Here is an 18,328-nt window from a genome sequence, read left to right on the forward strand (position 1 = left end):
TACCATTCTTTGAGTATGCATCCAATGTCCTCCTGCTGACTTTACCAAGGTTGTTCAGAGCATGTTTCTCGGTGCCTTATTTTCATGAAGTGCACAGGCCAGCTGGTGGCCAAAGGGTTAACTCTCTGTTGAGCAATCAATTTTGCCTAGTTCTGTCTATGAGACAAAAACCTTACAGCTTGCCTTGATCTTACTCTCTCCCTCACCTCCAATCCCCCATGAGTTTTATCACCTACCTTCAATTGATTTACAAACTCAATATCTCTGCATGCACATCTCTTATTTCATTGGACCCTTTGAAGTCAATGTTTTCCTTATTCCGTTTTATGGAAGAGAAAGCTGAGATTCTGAGGTTTAATAACCTGTCCAAGTCTACATGGCCAGTAAGTGGTAGGGCTTGGATCTCAATATAAATACATTCAGAGCTCAAATCTCTTCTCTGTCTCTGGAGCCCAAGTTCTTGGTAATAATAGGTAGCATTCATCAAGCACATAAGCAGGTTCCAGACACAGTGCTGTGCTCTGCCCGTGTGATCTCATTGAATCTTCCCAGCACAATAACTTTATGCTCACTCTTTTGGTAAGATATCATGATCCCACTCTTACAGATGAGGAAAGAGATTCAGAGAAGTCATGGGGCTTGCCCAAGGTCACACTGCTCATGAGTGAGTTAGGCCAAGAAATTTGATTCCAAATTCCAAACTATTACTCAGTGTGTTTAAATGCTTCCCAAAATGGAGTTTAGAAAAGTTCAAAGAATCATCAAGGAGCATAGATCAGGGAAGCACAGGGTCAGGGCCAACCAGCTCCTCACATGAAATTGTATCTGAAGAATATGGTGGTCTTGGCCTGGTCTTCAATTATACCTCACTTCTGATGTCACTACTTCGACGCTGTGTGAGTCTCTTCCATTCCATCCAGTGATTTCCCTTTAGTGATTCCCCAGAGCTGTGTCCTCCTCCATGGCTACTTACAGTCTGCAGTCCCTACAATGATCTGCTGTCTGCCTCAGTTCAGGACAGACTGATTGCCCTATGACTGTGCTGCTAATAATCAAGGGAAACCCCACCCCCAAATGCACTCAGTACCATTATGACTTCTACCTTTTGGAAGCAGACATTTGAAAACAATAGAAGTCACTGTCCCAGACAAATCCTGCCCATCCCCTCACTGATAAATTTTACTCTATTGGCTGTAATACATCCTTCCAGATGTTTTCAATTAAGATTGGGAAAGCTGTGGTTTTTACTTGATTGAAATCATAGCACTTGGCTGACATTTTTTGGCCCTTCATGCACTCCTTAGATTTATCAGCTAATTGCAGACACTTTGAGAGAATAATATAGTGTGTGTATATTTGACAAACGCTGTTAGTGTGTCTCAGTGGTCAAAGACTCACTGGCATTTCTTTTACTGATTCCTGGTTAAATATTACAGTTGGTTCAAAAACATTGATCCAAATCCAGGAACTTATGTACCTGAAATTTTCATGTATGTGTCTTGGGAAATGGAGACAGGATAAAGCTAACCATTCAGTTTTTGTTCTTGGACTATTTTGAAATCCTTTAGTCATGGATGATAAAATGACTTATTTGGGAGATGTCAAATGCCTGAGGAATTTTATTTACAACATCAAACAAATAGCTTTATGTTTTTCCAATGCCCACTATTCACCAAGGTTTTGCCTCTGAATTAATTCTTCAAATGTGGGCCTGTTTGGACACTCACGCCCTGAAGACATGTCAGGAGGAGTGACTGTCTCCCTCAGTCATGGCAAGCCTGTGGCTGAGATGGCCCATGAGACAGGAACTGGGGAGGTCAGGAGATCCTAACATTCAGGTTGGGGCAGTCGTCATCTTGGATTACAAGTCACAGTGCCCCAGAATTCCAGTAATCCCCAGTCCTGGAACATTGCTGGAGAAGGGCAGGGGGGCAGGTGAGCAGAGGCAAGAAATAAGGCAAAAATCTGAGGGAACTTTCTCCCAATGCAGAATCAGGAAACGGGAAGCAAAACATATGTAAATGCCATGGAGTTCTTACAGAGTGAATTTGTGAATTACCAATAAAGAAATGCTGCGTTTTATGACTTAGGTCTACAAGAGTTACCTAAGGGAACTGTTGGGATAACTTTGAATGTCTTATCATCTGCCCATCAGACAGATAGTATTTCTTAAGCTTGTTTGTTCATTTCCTTTCACAATGCTTCTCTATGAGGACGCCTAGATTTTCTCTCTGAATGGGTAAATATATCTCTTTTGAGAAATGGTTTTTATTTCACAGATTGAACACTCATAAATGTCTGACTTTTTCATTTGCTACTAGAAAGCTTGGAACTAAGTCCCACTTCTAGCCAGGAAATAAACTCCTCAGAGCATATTTTGGTGTGCTTTTCCTCACTCACTGTATCATCTTTCTCCTGTTTTGTTTAAGAATCCATTCCACCAATTATAATTTATTGCATCTTTTATTTTATGTGTCTGTGGTGTATGTGTTGCTTAAGTTGGAATAAGAAACATATCTAAATAAATGTATCCATGCAAATAAATGGGACATTCCCAGTACAAAAAGATGGTTTCTTCTACAGACTTTAAATTTTATAACTACATCATTAGTTGTTTTAACCAAGGTCCTTTTCATGAATTGAACAAAAATGGTTTCCTTCAGTCCCCTGAACCATCTCCAATTTCAGAGTAAGTAAACCCCAAGAAAAGTTATCACATTTGGTTAGCAAATTAACTCACTGTTCCTTACTTGTTTAAAATATTTGGTTTAAACTTTTAGAATCTGTTTTCAACAAGAGGTAGGATTCATAACTGGTGGAGAGAAGTTCTACCAGTCAGATACCCTGCTCTGGCCAGAAGTTTTTGTTACTAATTCCCTGCATGGTCACTGGGTTCTCCAGACTTCTAGTGGATCCTGCCAGCTCATTTACAGAGCAGAGTACATTTCCACTTCATTAAGGCTCAGGGCCTCCTGAAGAGTGAGGCGCAGGTTGCACATCCTCTTTCCAGACTTTTCTTACAAAAAGAGTAATCTGACTATGCAGCCACCTAGAGACAGTTGGCTCATCTGCACCTTAGCCCTCCATCTTATCTATTATCGCTCTTTTAGTTCTACTTTTCAAGTTCTTTTGTTGTGGCAGCTTGAAGAGGTCTGTGTATTCTACTTTTCCCACTTCGGCTCCTGCCAATCCCCAAGCTGCACCCTAACGTACCCAAACCCACCCCCTCTCCACCTCCTCTCCACCCTCAGTTCCCCACCTTTTCCATGAAGCCCTTGGAAGTGTACCTGCCCCAAACTATCTCCCCCCAAGAACTTCAGAGCTCCTACTACCTGTCTCCTCACCCTTGCCTCCACCACATGTGACTGGCCATTATCATTATCATGTCAAGTGTATGTCACATTTCAGCAACTCTTTATGAAGCCTCTCCAAACTAGGGACTGGCATACCATAGGCTCAATAATATCTGCTGAAATTCTTTTTTTTTTTTTTTTTTTTTTTTGGTACCATGGATTGAAGGATTGAACCCAGGGGCACTTAACCACTGAGACACATCCCCAGTTCTTTTTCATTTTGGTGTTTTATTTAGAGACAGAGTCTCCCTGAATTGCTTAGGGCCTCCATAAGTTTGCTGAGGACTGGCTTTGAACTTTTCAATCCTCCTGCCTTAGCCTTCTGAGCCACTGGGATTACAGGTGTGTGCCACCTCTCCCAGCTGCTGATAATTCTTATTCATAATAATTTTTTATGGCTTATAGGACATCTAACCACAACATCTAACACAATCCAGCTCATTTAATGTTTGGTATCTAACAAACAGCATCTAACACAATCCCAGCTCATTAATGTTTGGTATTGATGATACTAGTAAAGATCTTACCCTCCCTCTCACCTGCTACTGCTATCTAACGGCCTTGAACTTTCCTAGCTCTATCTCATTTATCTCTTAACAGATTACGCAGGACATTGACTTTTTTTTATTTTCTTCTACTAGATTTGGAAGAAGTCCTGCTTGAAATTCTAGCAGCTGAACCATCTACCATATGTGCAGGAGGTAAATTGAAATTGTTAATTGCTTTCACACAAATTGATATTTTTAAATTCAAGTCACCTGTTTTACTTTTCTGATGTGGCATGGTGGAGACAGGGCAGGAGAAGGGTGGGTTGAAAAGGGAGTAACAAATTGATTGGCTTCAAGGGAAAGAAAGAAAAGAAAGAAGTAACACGTCAGTACTTTTAAAGGTTGGAAAGTCTATCCAAATTCTGTCCTCTTTTGTGGTACCAAAATATACAAGGAAGTTTTATAAATGCTGATTCCCACACCATTGCTGAAGACTGACCACCAGCCTGCCTCTGGACAGAAGTGGACCTCCCCCACAAGGCACAGTGTGCATGCCTATAATCCCAGCAGCTCAGAGGCTGAGGCAGGAGGAGTGCAGTTCAAAGCCATCCTCAGCAACTTAGCAAGGCCCTAAGCAACTCAGCAAGATCCTGTCTCTAAATAAAATATTTAAAAATAAATAAATAAAAGGGCTGGGGATGTGCCTCAGTATAGATTAGAGCGTCCCTGGGTTCAATTTCCTAATACCCACCCCACCCCCCAAAAAAGAAAGTGTAATCACCCTTCCTCTCATGTCACCCCACAGATACCAGATGATCTCAGTGACAACAGATCACTGAATGTTATTACATTGAAGTGGTTAGTGGGTGCTGTCCTTTCTACATAATTAACTATTTACCTATTGTTCAATCCACCAGTCCTCATAAAACTGATAAAAGCTGTGACGATTTTGTCATTATATAGGAAATCTCTGCTTACACTCAGAAGCAGCCTTTTCTGAGTCACAGTGTTTTCTCTAAGTGATAAAAACGGGGTCTCACTCTTGCTGTGTGTTATCATAGGCTGCCTGAAACTTCAGCCGTTCCAAGCCATTCTTCATATAATTCCAGGCAGATTTCCCAACACTCTTCTTTCATTCATTTAAAAAGCACTGTTGAGCATCTGCTGCACACCAGGGACTGTGCTGGGTGCTGGAGATACAAGAAGGACCACCTGTCTGCATGAGTCTCTGTCCCCCGGGGACTTGCATCTTTCACTGTCGGGAGTTCCCTGTTGCTATCAGCTGTCTGGCCTCCCAAAATACCAAGTGCTGGTCATTATTTGCCAACAGAAAATATGATGTGCCACCCTGATAAGACAGTTAGCATAAAGGAAGACCTTTCAGGCCTTATCAAACCTTATACATTACAATGATTATGGTATGTTTTATTGGTACAAATGAGGGAATTGCTTGAGGATTGTCTCCCAGTTTCCATATGTTAGGACAAATCAAAGACTCCTGAGGAGTTAGACACTAAATAATCTACCAACATGAAAAACATTAAGTATGCATGTAATTACATAAAGTTGGCCTTGCATCTAATTACCTATTACATAAATATATACATACATAAATGCATATAGTCACCATATATGTATAAATATGTTAGCAAAATACTTGATGACTATTCAGAAATGTGTTAATTTTCCAAAGAAAAGCAATTTAAAATTACCTATTGATGTTTAAATACATTTCTACCTAGCATACAGATGGCAGGGGTATCTATGTTTTTTCACCCCTCGAAGGAAAAAAATTTAAAACTTCACAAATTTGATAAAAACATATGACCACATAAACAGAGCCAGAACCTTGTAAGGGGCTGTGCAGGAGAAGCTTCGGTGAGACTCCGTTAGCTTCAAGGTAAATCACTTTGGGTTCTGTGTGCTTCTGTTACAGTAAATGGGTGGGTTATTATAGATTAATCTTGTGTATGGTGGTGTGTGGAGTTTATTCACTTTTATAGTTCCCTAATTTAAAGCAAGTGGAAAACAAGGAAGCCCTTTAATTGTGCAGTTATCCATTCATGAAGAAAACCCAGACTTCCAGTTTAGCAATCCTGCTGGGTATGTTGCAACCTTGTGATACGTCAGAAAGTCTGAAGTCAACGAACACAATCTCTAATTCACTGGCATGCATCAGCTCCTTCCTGTGGGCATCCTGAACACTCAGGAGGAAACTTATTTCCCTCCAAGTACTGGCACTTAACACGTCGTCAGTAAAAGTTGGCTGAGCATCTTGATTCATGCCTTCCCTCAAAGCACAGAGCCACTGCCTTTTGCTTATTGATCCTCATTCACTCCTTTCATAAGAAGTCAATGTCCCACCTTGAACTGGCTAATGAAAATGACACAATTAGAAATTCATAGCCAAAGATAGAACAAGACCAAGATAAAAGTAAAAATATTAACCACAAGGACAAGAGGAAAAGTGCTTCTCTGTAATCCTAGACTCAACAAGTAAACCAGAATCCCCTCACATACCATTAAGGTGTTCAAGACCATAAAAGAACTGCATGTATAAACTTGAATATGGCAACAGAAAAGTGAGGCCCACAATACCTGATCCTCAGAAATTGGTAGATATTTGAAAACTTTTTTTTTTTTTTCCTTTTTGGTACCAGGGATTGAATCCAGGGGCACTTCTTATATATTTTTATTATTTTGTTTGCTTTTAATTTCAAGACAGAGTCTCACTAAATTACTTAGGACCTCACTAAGCTGCTGAAGCTGGCTTTGAACTTTTGATCCTCCTGCCTCAACCTCCTGAGCTATTGGGATTACAGGCGTGCGCCACCACACACCTGGCTTAATACATTTCTTATTAAATGAAAAATAAAAAAGAATTAAGAATTACTGAAAGGTTATTTAAAAGCTAAGGGAAAAAAGACCAAAAAATGCACTAATAAATTTAAACAAATTAAAAGCAATTTAACCAATAAATTATTCCCAGTGCCATTTCCTTGGTAGAACCAAAAAAATAGATAAATCTCTGATAAATTCAACCTAAAGGATCTTTCTTTCAGATATTTTTAAACATCACTGGTATGTTTGTAGTAATCACATAGTTATAGAAAACTATCCTACGGTTCAGAGCAAACCATCCAAACTGTTTTCTTTATTTCTAATGAAGAAAAAAAAAATGATACAAGACACAGTGATGGGTGCTAGCCCTAAGTTTTGAACAAAATAGGAAATCTACTTCCCTTGAATCAGAATTATAAGGGTAAAAGAGGGACAGAAAAAGGGAAGAAGCTGAAAAATGAACTTGACCCAATTATGCTATGTACATATACAAATACACCATAGTGAATTCCACCTGTATGTATGGCCATAAAGCACCAATTGAAAAAACCCTAAATAAATAGAAGAAAGACCTCTGAGGAAGAGAAGCAGGAGAAGGGAGGCCAGCATAAGTGCAAGTTCTGGAGATTGTAATGCAGCTGATGATATTCCATGCATGTGTGAATATTTAAAAAGGAACCCTGCTATTATGTATAATTATAATGCACATATAAAAAAGCATTTTAAAAACATGCTGATTACAGAATAACATTCTAAGAAGAAAATCAAACCTCTGAAGGATAGCCTTACATCAAAATTCTTCCCTGGGTTTCCTGAAGGGCTGTTGTTGACTGTTCTCTGTGGTAAGCAAAGCTTTCAGGAAGCCTTGGAGCCCATTCCATTGTCCATAGCCCTGAGCACCTGTAGCAAAAAACTAAGCAAGACCCCTCTGTGATTTTCATTAGGCTAATGGAGGATCCAGGGCTTACCAGGGATTTACATGAGAGTGTTTCAGAAAGCATGAACTATTGCATAAAACAAGGTGACATTATTGTCATCAGCCTCATTTTAATGAGGATTTAAAGGTCAGTGTTAAATATGGTGCTAATAATGTCATATCTAGATGAGAAAAACATGCGTGTGTGTTTCTCCACTGAAAGAAAATTGGGGAGGACATTGATACAGATCAGAGTATCTGCTAAATAACTAATTAATTCAATATGTGTTGTGGGAGAGGGTAAACAAGGAAACAACTGTTCCCATTTCTAAAGTAAAATGGTCAGACCAAGCCCTAGACAGATCTTTAAAGGAGGCAGAATTTGCTTTCATCCAAAACATTGTCTCCAAGCCCCCTTCCCCTATTCTCTGAATTACATGCCTTTGTTGGTCCCCAGAGCAACCCCGGCTAAGGAGCCCCACCCAAGTCTGTCCTGCTGGTCTTCCTCTGCTGACGACTGCATTCCCCCAAGACAATGATCTCACCTGGCTCTCGCCCCAACTCAGCATCAGCAGTGGTTCTGACAGTAAACTGCGCTCTTGAGAGAGGCAGCAAGATAATGCACTGGGTGGAAAACAAAACCACAATACCATGCAGGTCTCTAGGTGTGGGGGCTGCAAATCAAGTGAAAGTTAATGGGACAAATATAAAAGCGTCAAACCTGGCCTCAAAGAGCCAGTTTCACAAGCAAGCAGTTTTAGGCAAATCTGACTTCGTAAAATGTTTGCAGGGGGAAAAGACAACACAAGGACAATCACAGCTCTCTTGGTAGCCAGCAAGAAGGCCTTTGACCAAGAAGAACTGATGCAATCCTAGGGTGCCTCGGTAGCCATCTAGGTCCAGACAAGACAGCTAGTAGTCCTAGTATGGTGTTCAGATCACAGTTCCAAGTACCCTACTTAAGGAATGGCAGTAACATCTGCATATCCACCAGAGACGCAGTGATGGATCTAAAAACCATGTGTTTCTTCTTTTTCTTTCTCTTCCATTCTTCCCTCTTTCCTTCCATTTTCTTTCCCTCCTAGCTTTTTTCTTCCCTCTTCCTTTCTTTCTTTCCACCAGTTCTTACAATCTACTATGTTCCAGGCAATATGAAAAACTATGAATACAAAATTCACAGGGTTTGCTCCCAATCCCCCGTGAAATGCAGTCTGCTCTGGGAGGTAGTTATGTGCTCAAATAAATTACAAAATCATGCACTGAGCAGTATAGCAGAGGTCTGCTCCTGAGCAGTGGGAGCTTTGTGAAATGAGGAAAGATAGAAAGAACCAAAAATTAGACCAAGAATTGAGACTCACAAGAGTAGCTTCAGATGCTGGGAGGATTCCCATGCAGAAAGGAAATGTGAGATGTATTATGCTTAAGCTTCAAGAGACCACCACAGAGAGGCTGGGAGGACTTCAGGGAAGCAAATGTTGCTTAATACGGCAAACTTTCACAACTAAAATTTTCCAACAATGGAGTGGATGGTCTGAAGTCTCCACCTCTAGAATTATGTGAGCAGTGGCAGAATGGCCATCTGTAACCAGATGCTCTCTGGAGAAAACCTCCTTTGGGTCTCTTTTACAACTTGAAGCTTCTAAAGACTCCATTCAGTTTTGGCTAAGATCTTAATGGTTGATTATTTTTAATGACTGAAGAAACAAGGACTCCTGAAACTATTTTTCATTTTAACTGAAGATTCTAATGCAGAGAGACAGTGGGGAGAATATTTAATCTGTTCTGGTTAAAAGAAAAAAATCCATCATTGATGAAATTAATCTGGGGAGAGGGAGCCTTCCTCAAAATTCCACTCTCAAGAATTGAAACTGGCAACCTCTGGACCCTAGCTGGTCTGCACATATGTTCTTTTTGATCCACACTGCATTTTTAAAAAATTTAATTAATTGCCAACATTTGAAAAATCTGATTTTGCCTAAAAATTCATATTTTCATCTTGTCTTGAAAAATCAGATCTAGTCATATCGACCTGTATTTATTATAAGATAATTGAGTATTAAGGACTGAATAAATTCTTCTAAAAGACACATGTACTTTTTCCAGTTTACCATAGTCCCCACCAGTCCCTGTTTTCACCCGAAAACCAGACCAATTATATGGTTGCCATTTAGCTTACATCCCTGACTCACAGCCCCTCCTTCTAAGCACTCAGAAGTCATCTATTAGTGGAGAACCTTTTCAGCAACTTTGGCATTATTTGCATTTAAGTTAATTCTGTTTTCTTCCCAATATGGACTCTTAATAAAAAATTCCTAGTTGAGTGCAGTGGTGCATGCTATAATCCCATCCACTCAGGAGGCTAAGGCAGGAGGATTGCAAGTTTGAGGCCAACCTCAGCAACTCAGAGAAAACCCTGTCTCAAAATAAAAATTTTAAAGGACTGGGGAGGTAGCTCAGTGATAAAGCACCCCTGGGTTCAATTGCCCAGTACCAAAACATAAAAGCAAAAATAAAAATTTCCTATTAGGTATTTGTACAGATTAGCCTCTGTGTAGTTAGGAAAATTGGCCCATCAATAGATTGGCTCTCCACCTAATGTAGCTTCTTTCTAGGAAATGCACCCTGTGCATGAGCACAGTTTTATTCTGGTCCAACTCGGCCTCAGACTTGCACAGATCACAATTTGCTGTGTAAACAAGTACTCCAGGAAGGAACTAATTGGAATCAGTGTGCAACCTGCCAACTGCTCTGTATTGAAGTTCTCATAAGATCGACCAGAAACGGAAGTTATAATGAGCTCCTCACATGGTCATCAGAGACAGTCACGTCACTCCTACTGTGTCCCCACTGGTTCTGATAGAGCTGGGTCAGTGAGCTCACAGGGAAATAGTTTCAGGCTTCATATTTAACATTTGGAAATTAGATGCTTAAAATAGACACATTCAGCAACATCATCAGGTAGTGGTGATTCCATTTCTTTCATTTCTTACTTTTCAAAGTGGTCGTGTCTGGCCACTAGGTCCCCCTTCTGGATGGAGTGTTTCATTCTCTACTAGGGCTTTCATTTAAAGATATTCCATGCTCATTCACTGTTGGTTGGAATGTAAAATGGCACAACCACCCTTGGAAAACAGTTTGGGCAGTCTCTTAAAAGTTAAATATATACCTGCCATATGATCCAGCCATTGCACCCCCTAGGCGTTTACCCAAGATAAAAGAGAAAAGGAAATCTATAACCAAAAGATTTGTATATAAAAGTCCTTAAGAGTTCTGTTGTAAGGGCCAAAAACTGTCAGCAACTCAAATGTTCATCAGTGGATAACAAATTGTGATAATACTCAGCAATAAAAGCAATAAATTTCACTTAGCAAACCCACAAAACCAAAGACAATGTTTTCTCTGATATGCAGATGCTAAGTCATAATAAGGGTGGGGGGGGCACTAGGGAAGAATAGTTACTCTAGATTAGGTAGAGGAGAAGTGAAGGGAGGGAAAGGCCGTACAGGGGTAGGGAAAGGTAGTAGAGTGAAACAGACATATATTTCCTCATGTGCATGTATGACTGCATGAACCGATGTGATCCTACAGTATGTACAATCAAAATTGATAGTCCATTCATGTGTGATTATCAAATTCATAAATGCTCTCTATTGTCATAGATAACTAATAGAACAGATAAAAAATTAAAAGAATCATTTTCTATATGGGTACTTTTCAAATCAGTAAAATTCAGTATCAGATTTCAATCAAAAGGCAATCAATTATGTATAAACCTCAAAATAATCATAGATGAGTCTTAAAATAATTATACTGAGTAGAAGAAGCCAGATCAGAAAATTACTTATGACGTCATTCTGTTTTCATAAAATTCTAGAAAATGCAAACCCATGTACAGTTACAGAGAGCAGATCCGGGGGTTGCATGGAATTGAGGTGAGGAGGAGCAGGAAGAGAGATTGATAGCAGCACAGGGAAACTTCATTTCATCAGCCATCAGAAGCACCTGTCAAACACCATTCTCTATATTTACGTTAGAAGTTACATGCCACATTAGGCATTCACTAGGAGAGCAAATCCAAACTGCCTCCAAGATGAAGTTGCACCATAGTCACTGGCCGAAAAGTCTTAAGTGAGCAGAGCCATTGGAGGAGAGGTCGATGTCTCATTTTCCAATACGGTGACTAATAGGCAATCTTTATGAGGTCATCTCAAAGCTATGTTTCCACATTTTTTAAAAAAAAGTGGAAGAAAAGTAAAGGAAGAAAAGGAAGGAACACGAATGGAATAAGTTTATCAAACCACTGACTTTTTCCTTTGGGTTAATTAAGTTATAATTCACATACTGTAAAATACACCTTTTTAAACTTGACATTTCAGTGGCACCATAAACACTATTGATTCCAGAATATGCTCATCACCCAAAAAAAAAAAAAAAAAACCCTACACCCATCAAGCAGCCATTCCCTCTTCTACCTCCCTCCAGCTCTGGGCCTTGATATCTACTTCCTATCTCTATGACGAGCTAATGTGGCCATTTCACACAAATGGGTCAGGAGATATGTGGCCTTATGTGTCTGACTTCTTTAATTTAACATAGTGTTTTTAATGTTCATCCATGTCATAGCATGTTATCAAAACTTGATTTCTTTTTATGGCTGGATAATATTCCATTATATAGAATAATATTCCATTTTATAGAAATACTATATTCATCAGCTAATGGACATTTGAGTTGTTTCCAATTTGGGCCTATTATAAATAATGCTACTCATGTCTAAGTTTTTGTGTGGATATGCATTTTCACTTTGTCAGTGTTTATCTGGGGTGTGAAAGTTTTTGATTCATGGGGTAACTATGGTTAACATTTTAAGGAACTGCCAAACTATATTACAAAGACATACCATTTTACATACTCACCAAAAATGTTCATGGCTTCTAATATCTTTACCGGTCCTTGTTGTTATACAATTTATTATTATTATTTTTTTTTTTTATTATTATTCCAGGGATTGAATGCAGGAGTGCCTAACCACAGAACCACATCCCCGACCTATTTTTAGGTTTTTAAAAATGATGATACAGGGTTTCATTAGGTTGCTTAGGGCCTCACTAAATTGCTAAGGCTTGGCTTGGACCTTGGGATTCTCCTGTCTCAGCCTCCCAAATTGCTGGGATTACAAGGAGCATGCCTGGCTATCCATTTCTTTTATGTAGCTGTCATAGTGACTATGAAGTATACCTCATTGTGATTTGGATTTGCATTTCTCTAATGACTAATGATGTTGAACCCTCTTTTTATTCATTAACTTCATAAAATAAATGTTATTAAACTGGCTGATTCCTGAGTAAATAACTATCTTGTCCTTCCCTTTTATCCCCTATGTCAAGATGTGTTATTTAGTGTCATTCAGTGATCCTATACTGAGAACCAGCTCAGCCCTGGGTTAGGCACAGTCAAGTCAAACATTAAGAAGAAATAGAAATGCTAGATTCTGCCATCAGGAAACTTAAATTGAGTTGGGAATAAAAATGACTAAAGAATTATAATGAATTTATATCTTTTAAAAATCCCTTAAAGGATGTGTTTCATAAAAGATTAAATCAGGTAGAAAATTCTTCCCTAAAGCCCTATGGTCCCTAGACATTTCTTGCAGGAACTGTAATCCAAAATGAAAATTGGCTAAAAACAATGAGTCATACATATTTTGAAAGATAGAGCCAGGGCTTTGTGGATTAATGGAGTTAAAGTGATATATCCCAGTTCTAATGTGCCCTGGCTCTCACTTGCTGAGGATTCATTCAACAGCATTTAGTTACATAAAATCTTTGTGCAAAGAGCTGACACTCTGGTTGGGCTGCCGGGTCAAATGTTTGGTTTCTGGAAACCAAATGTGTGCACTGACAGAGAAATTGTACCAGGCAGGCTGGGAGCTTGCCTCTCCTGTGCTTCCCAAAGCCTCCTTTCCCTCCACCGTCCCCAGGCCTGGGATTGCATACTTTGGTTTCCAGCAAGGCCAAATCATGGATCCCTGCTGTCGTCTTTTCCTAAACTCCCTGAGATTGGGCCAAGCAGACATGTGTGCAGTCTCTTTTATAGAGGATTCAGCAGCTGAACTGGTAATGCTGGAACATGGTGCTAGGGAAGAGAGCTTGGCACCCAGGCTGCATTTCCAGAGTCTTCTCTTCCTGTGCTGATCTTTGAAGAAAGAAGAGTAGTAGGCAGCAAGGCAGAAAGCATTTGGAATCAGCAAAAATGTCAAACTGCAGACTTCTATATGTCTAGGCATGCAAACGGGAAACAGAAATTGATTTCTATTAGGCTTAATTGAGCAAGTAAGATGCAATAAGATTCTTCCATAATGCTTAACACTTAATAAATGCTTGTTGAACCAACTGAATGATCAGTCACATGCCTGGCAAGCATATGAAGAAAAATAGTAAATCTATCTTTCTGATTTCTAAATGCAGCAATTGTGTCTAGGCATCAACATGCATATGTAATAAGACCTATGGTCCTGAAAAATCATATGCCCATGACCTTCATTAATAAAGTTCACAAATTAGGCTCCGAACACTTGGCTATAAGTCCCATTTTGCTGTTTACTAATTACGTAACTCTTAGCAAAGTCATTAAAATGTCAAAATCTTCAATTTCCTTATTGTTAAGGTCTCTTATACTTCTAAAAGCATTCTGTTCTTATTTGTACTTCTTGTGGTACACCCCAGTGCCTCTGGGTTCTTTTACTTAGATTCAGTTTTTCTTCACGATCCAGGCCAGCTCCACTTTTCTGCAAAATGAGCAAAACATGCCTGAAATTAAAATAAAATAAAGTTACAAAAAAAATCTTAACCCCAACTTCTAAGTTTACTCATCTGTCACAAGACAATGAGTATCTATTTTAGCATACTAGTTAGGAGGAAAATGACTGAGTTCTAAGAGCATAGCATTTGGTTCCTGGCAGTCCTGGATTCTGGTTCTGTTTCTGACAGTTATTATCTGTGTGATCTTGGACAAAGTACCTGACCTCACTAAGATCAGTTTGTCGTTTGTTCCTCCCTGGGCTGCAGTGCGGTTGAAATGACTTCAAATATATTCAAGGTTAGCACACACCGACAGAGCAATTAAACCATCAGTTATTAATATCTTTGCAAACATGACGTCTAAATTAGTTTTTTGGGAATAAAGTGGCATAGACTCGACATTTATTTAACTACGAAAAAGTCCCATATGCTAATTCTCTCATTCTTCCTCCAACAAAGTCTCCATTTGGATAGCAGTTTACAATTAAAGATCAATTTGCACAAATGATACATTTTTCCCCTCGTACTTTTAGTCTATTTTTATTTTATATACCACATAGCTTTATCCCAATCCCCGATTTTTATAGACATAGGAATGATAAAAATAAAAGAAAGTCGAGCATTGGTCATTAGATGTCATCAAACTTGAGCAAATATTCCTAAGTGTTTAGCTAATGTGTTAGGTTGTTTTTTCCTTTGGTATAACTATGGTAAAGAATAGGATTTTATTCACATGTATTAATATGCATCATTGAATGTGCATCATTATTAAAATAATTTGCAGGCCTGTGAGATATATTATCTCTTCTATTTAGAGAGAAAGAAGTTCTACACTCAAGGACCAGTGTTAGTTTAAACAGGTCTTGCTTCACAACTGACCGCAGATGAACAAGACTTGCATGTGGTTGCTAAGAACAGTTATTCCTACATAAACCTGCACACCACCACTGTGTTCCTAGCAGAGATGGGATTGCTTAGCAGTATCCAATAAACTACCAACCTAAAGAGGTGTTTTTTCTAGTTGGGGGAGAAAAAAGACAAAAGAACAAGAGCAGACATTACATAATGACATGCTGCACTGTTCAGCACTGGCTGAAAATGCTAGAGTGGTTTCCAAAAAAATGTTAGGCACCCTGGGCCCTAGAGAAATTCTTTCAGGGGGACCCAAAATGTGAAACAGACCCGAGGAGAGTTGAGTTTTGCAGAAGGAATGGAGAACCCCTCTCTGTGGCCCCCTTCTTACTGTTTTAAAAACTTTCTGGGCTCAAAAATAGAGGTAAGATTTGAATGGAAAGAAGAGGGAGGAAGGTAATCCAGATAGGCGGATCCTCAAGAGGAAAGGTAGGAAGGCGGGAATTCAGGGGACCAGGTAATAAGCCTTGGCTGGGAACACCTGGTAAGAACCAGTGGGTCAGTGGGAAAAGAACAAATGTGGTTGCTTTTGGTTTCCAACCTGATCTAATATTTGAGTATTTTAAGGCTGGTGAAATAGCTAACAAATGCTGTAAATCAGAGCAGACAGGAAGCTTAAGGCTAATGGTTAAGTTATGTGTCCTGTCAATTCTCCATTTCAGAGTCATTTCAAGTCGTGGTGAGAGGAAACGGCTTCCGGCATGCCCGCAATGTGGACAGAGTCCTCTGCAGCTTCAAGATCAATGATTCGGTCACACTCAGTAAGTCCTTGCAGAATTGGTGGGTTTTTCAGCCTGCTTCAAAGGAGGGAATTCCCGGCTTATTTTCCAGTAAGGCCACACCCATGTAACCTGCAAAGAAGAGTTGTAGGGCACAGCTAGCCCTACAGTGTCTTGGTCCTGATCAGAAAAGGTGCCCCTCTGAATGGGCACTGAGGAGGGTGCCCAGCTTGGGCAGCAGGGCAGGCCTGGACATGAGCCTCCAGTTAGCTTCACTGCTGCAAGTGGCAGCCCTGCCCCTCAGGAGGAAGAGGGGTACTTGCTTCCTTGTCCATTTCCATCTGCAAAGTCAGTCACTCCCAGTAGACTGTGCAGGCACTGATTAGTCAGGGACTGTGGAGCTTCAGGCTTCTTCACAAAGCATTGCAGACTCTCCAGTGAAAAAGAAATGCTCTAAACTTATTAATCCTGAATAAACCAAAAGCCAACTATTAGGTTTGCATGCATAGGTTCTGGAAGACCTTTCCATCTGGATGATTCTTACTTGGAGTAGCCAAGAAACTCTCATCGTGGTGAATACCTTACATGAAATACAAGAATATGGAAGTAAAAACTAAGTGCATTTCATGAGAAAAATGAATTGTCATAACATTGGAACCTGCAGGAGACTTTGCAGCAGGCAAGTTCTAATTAAAGCCATGTGTGATTCATGGGCCTGTCCAGGAGAGATGGGGAGGCCGATTGTGGGAGTTGCAGATGCCAGGAGCCCTGGTTATTATTTGCATCTGGCATCTGTCACACGGATAATTATCGACGCTGCATCTGCAATGATAAACACCAGTCATGATGTACTGCCTTTTCCTAAGTGCTCTGTGCTCTCAATGCTGTGTCTTTTTGTCACAGTGACTCTAAGAGGGAGAGAAGAGCAAGAAGGGTGAGGGACTTATATTTACTAACCTCGCACTAGTTTCATCCTCCTTAGAGCCGGAGGAGGGAGGTCTTTAAAGAACAATTGAGAGATATGCCTTTTTCTCCTCCCTGAGGTCTTAAAACTCACTTGAATATTTAAACAGAGCTATTCAGTGGCTTCCTTACAAACATCTGGAATTCCTGGCCTTGGAATAATATCAAACATTGGAAGCATTCAATAAGTTTTCCTAAAAATTGGAAATGGTCTCACATATCCAAAAAGTGTGTGCTGTTTGAAAACATTTGCAATGGCCCTGAGTAGTCCCGGTGTGATGGTTGGATGCGTGCTCCCTGCAGAGTTCTTTTCCTTTCAATTGTGATGTCACTTAAAATCTGCATTTCCTGTCCTGAAACCAAAATCCCAAATCTAATCAGAAGTTCCTGAGGGTTTAGTTCGCCTCCCAGACAAGAGTGCTTTGGATTTCAGCTTCTGTGAAAATAAATGGAAGTCACAGGGTGGGAAGGGAGAGCCTATCCTATAGTCCTTTGCTTGAACAATCCCACCAGACGCTCTGTTAGGATAAGATGAAATGCAAATGTACTAAGGACTTGGAGAGTAACATTTTGAAGACTTATTTCCAACTTTTCCATGAAATTTCATTTCTTGGGAAACAAGCTCATCTTCTTACTCTTTTCTCTCCTTATATATACTTACTAATACATGCAAAGGCTCTTAGTCTCTTCATATTCAAAAAGAAATAAAGGCCATTGGGTTAGGCAGTTGGCTTAAACCACAAACCTAATTAACTTGTAGCACAGCAGGGATAGTTTGAAGAAGATGAAGGCATAAACTGATCCAAGTATATGCTGTAAGCATCACTCCTAAACCCAAACATATAGTTATTAACCGCTCTAAGGAGGAACACTAGAGTTCGAGAAAACAATTGATCTTCATTTATTAATTCATCCATTCATTTCCATCAGTAAATAATGTGGCCCAAAACAGGGGACAACAGAAAATTATAAACAAAATTTAAAATGCAGCATATTTACATCTCCATTTTTCTATCAACCTGATGAATATACCAATCCCCATTGGCATCCCCTTCTAAAATAAAATACTACCATCTTTTTCTTCTCCTATTCTCTTTTCCTAGCTCTGTATCCCAAGTTATAAAATGCTCTCTGTTTTTATTTTGACATTATAAATTTCCTTTTCTCGAGATTTTTTTTTGTAAGTGTTGCATTACATGGTGTAACAAAAAGAATGTAAGTGCTGTTATTATTCAGAAAAAGACTATTTGAAGGCCCAATGACGAAGGCTGTTGTGGCTGTAGCTACTTCAAACATGATGTGGGAGCTGAGATTGTGGCTCAGTGGGAGAGCTTGC

At 39.6% G+C, this 18,328-nt stretch overlaps 1 protein-coding gene across 1 annotated transcript in view; it reads left to right on the forward strand.

The window, feature by feature from the left end:
- The window catches only part of ANTXR1 (ANTXR cell adhesion molecule 1), a 168,923-nt gene that overhangs the window by 15,296 nt on the left and 135,299 nt on the right, over positions 1 to 18,328 (forward strand). Inside the window, 3 exon segments of the mRNA XM_079110856.1 lie at positions 3,995 to 4,010; positions 4,013 to 4,054; positions 15,973 to 16,071. Of these exon segments, the coding sequence (XP_078966982.1) occupies positions 3,995 to 4,010; positions 4,013 to 4,054; positions 15,973 to 16,071 (157 nt within the window).

Source organism: Sciurus vulgaris, assembly GCF_902686455.1.
Source record: "Sciurus vulgaris genome assembly, chromosome: 14".
NCBI classification, from domain to species: Eukaryota; Metazoa; Chordata; class Mammalia; order Rodentia; family Sciuridae; genus Sciurus; species Sciurus vulgaris.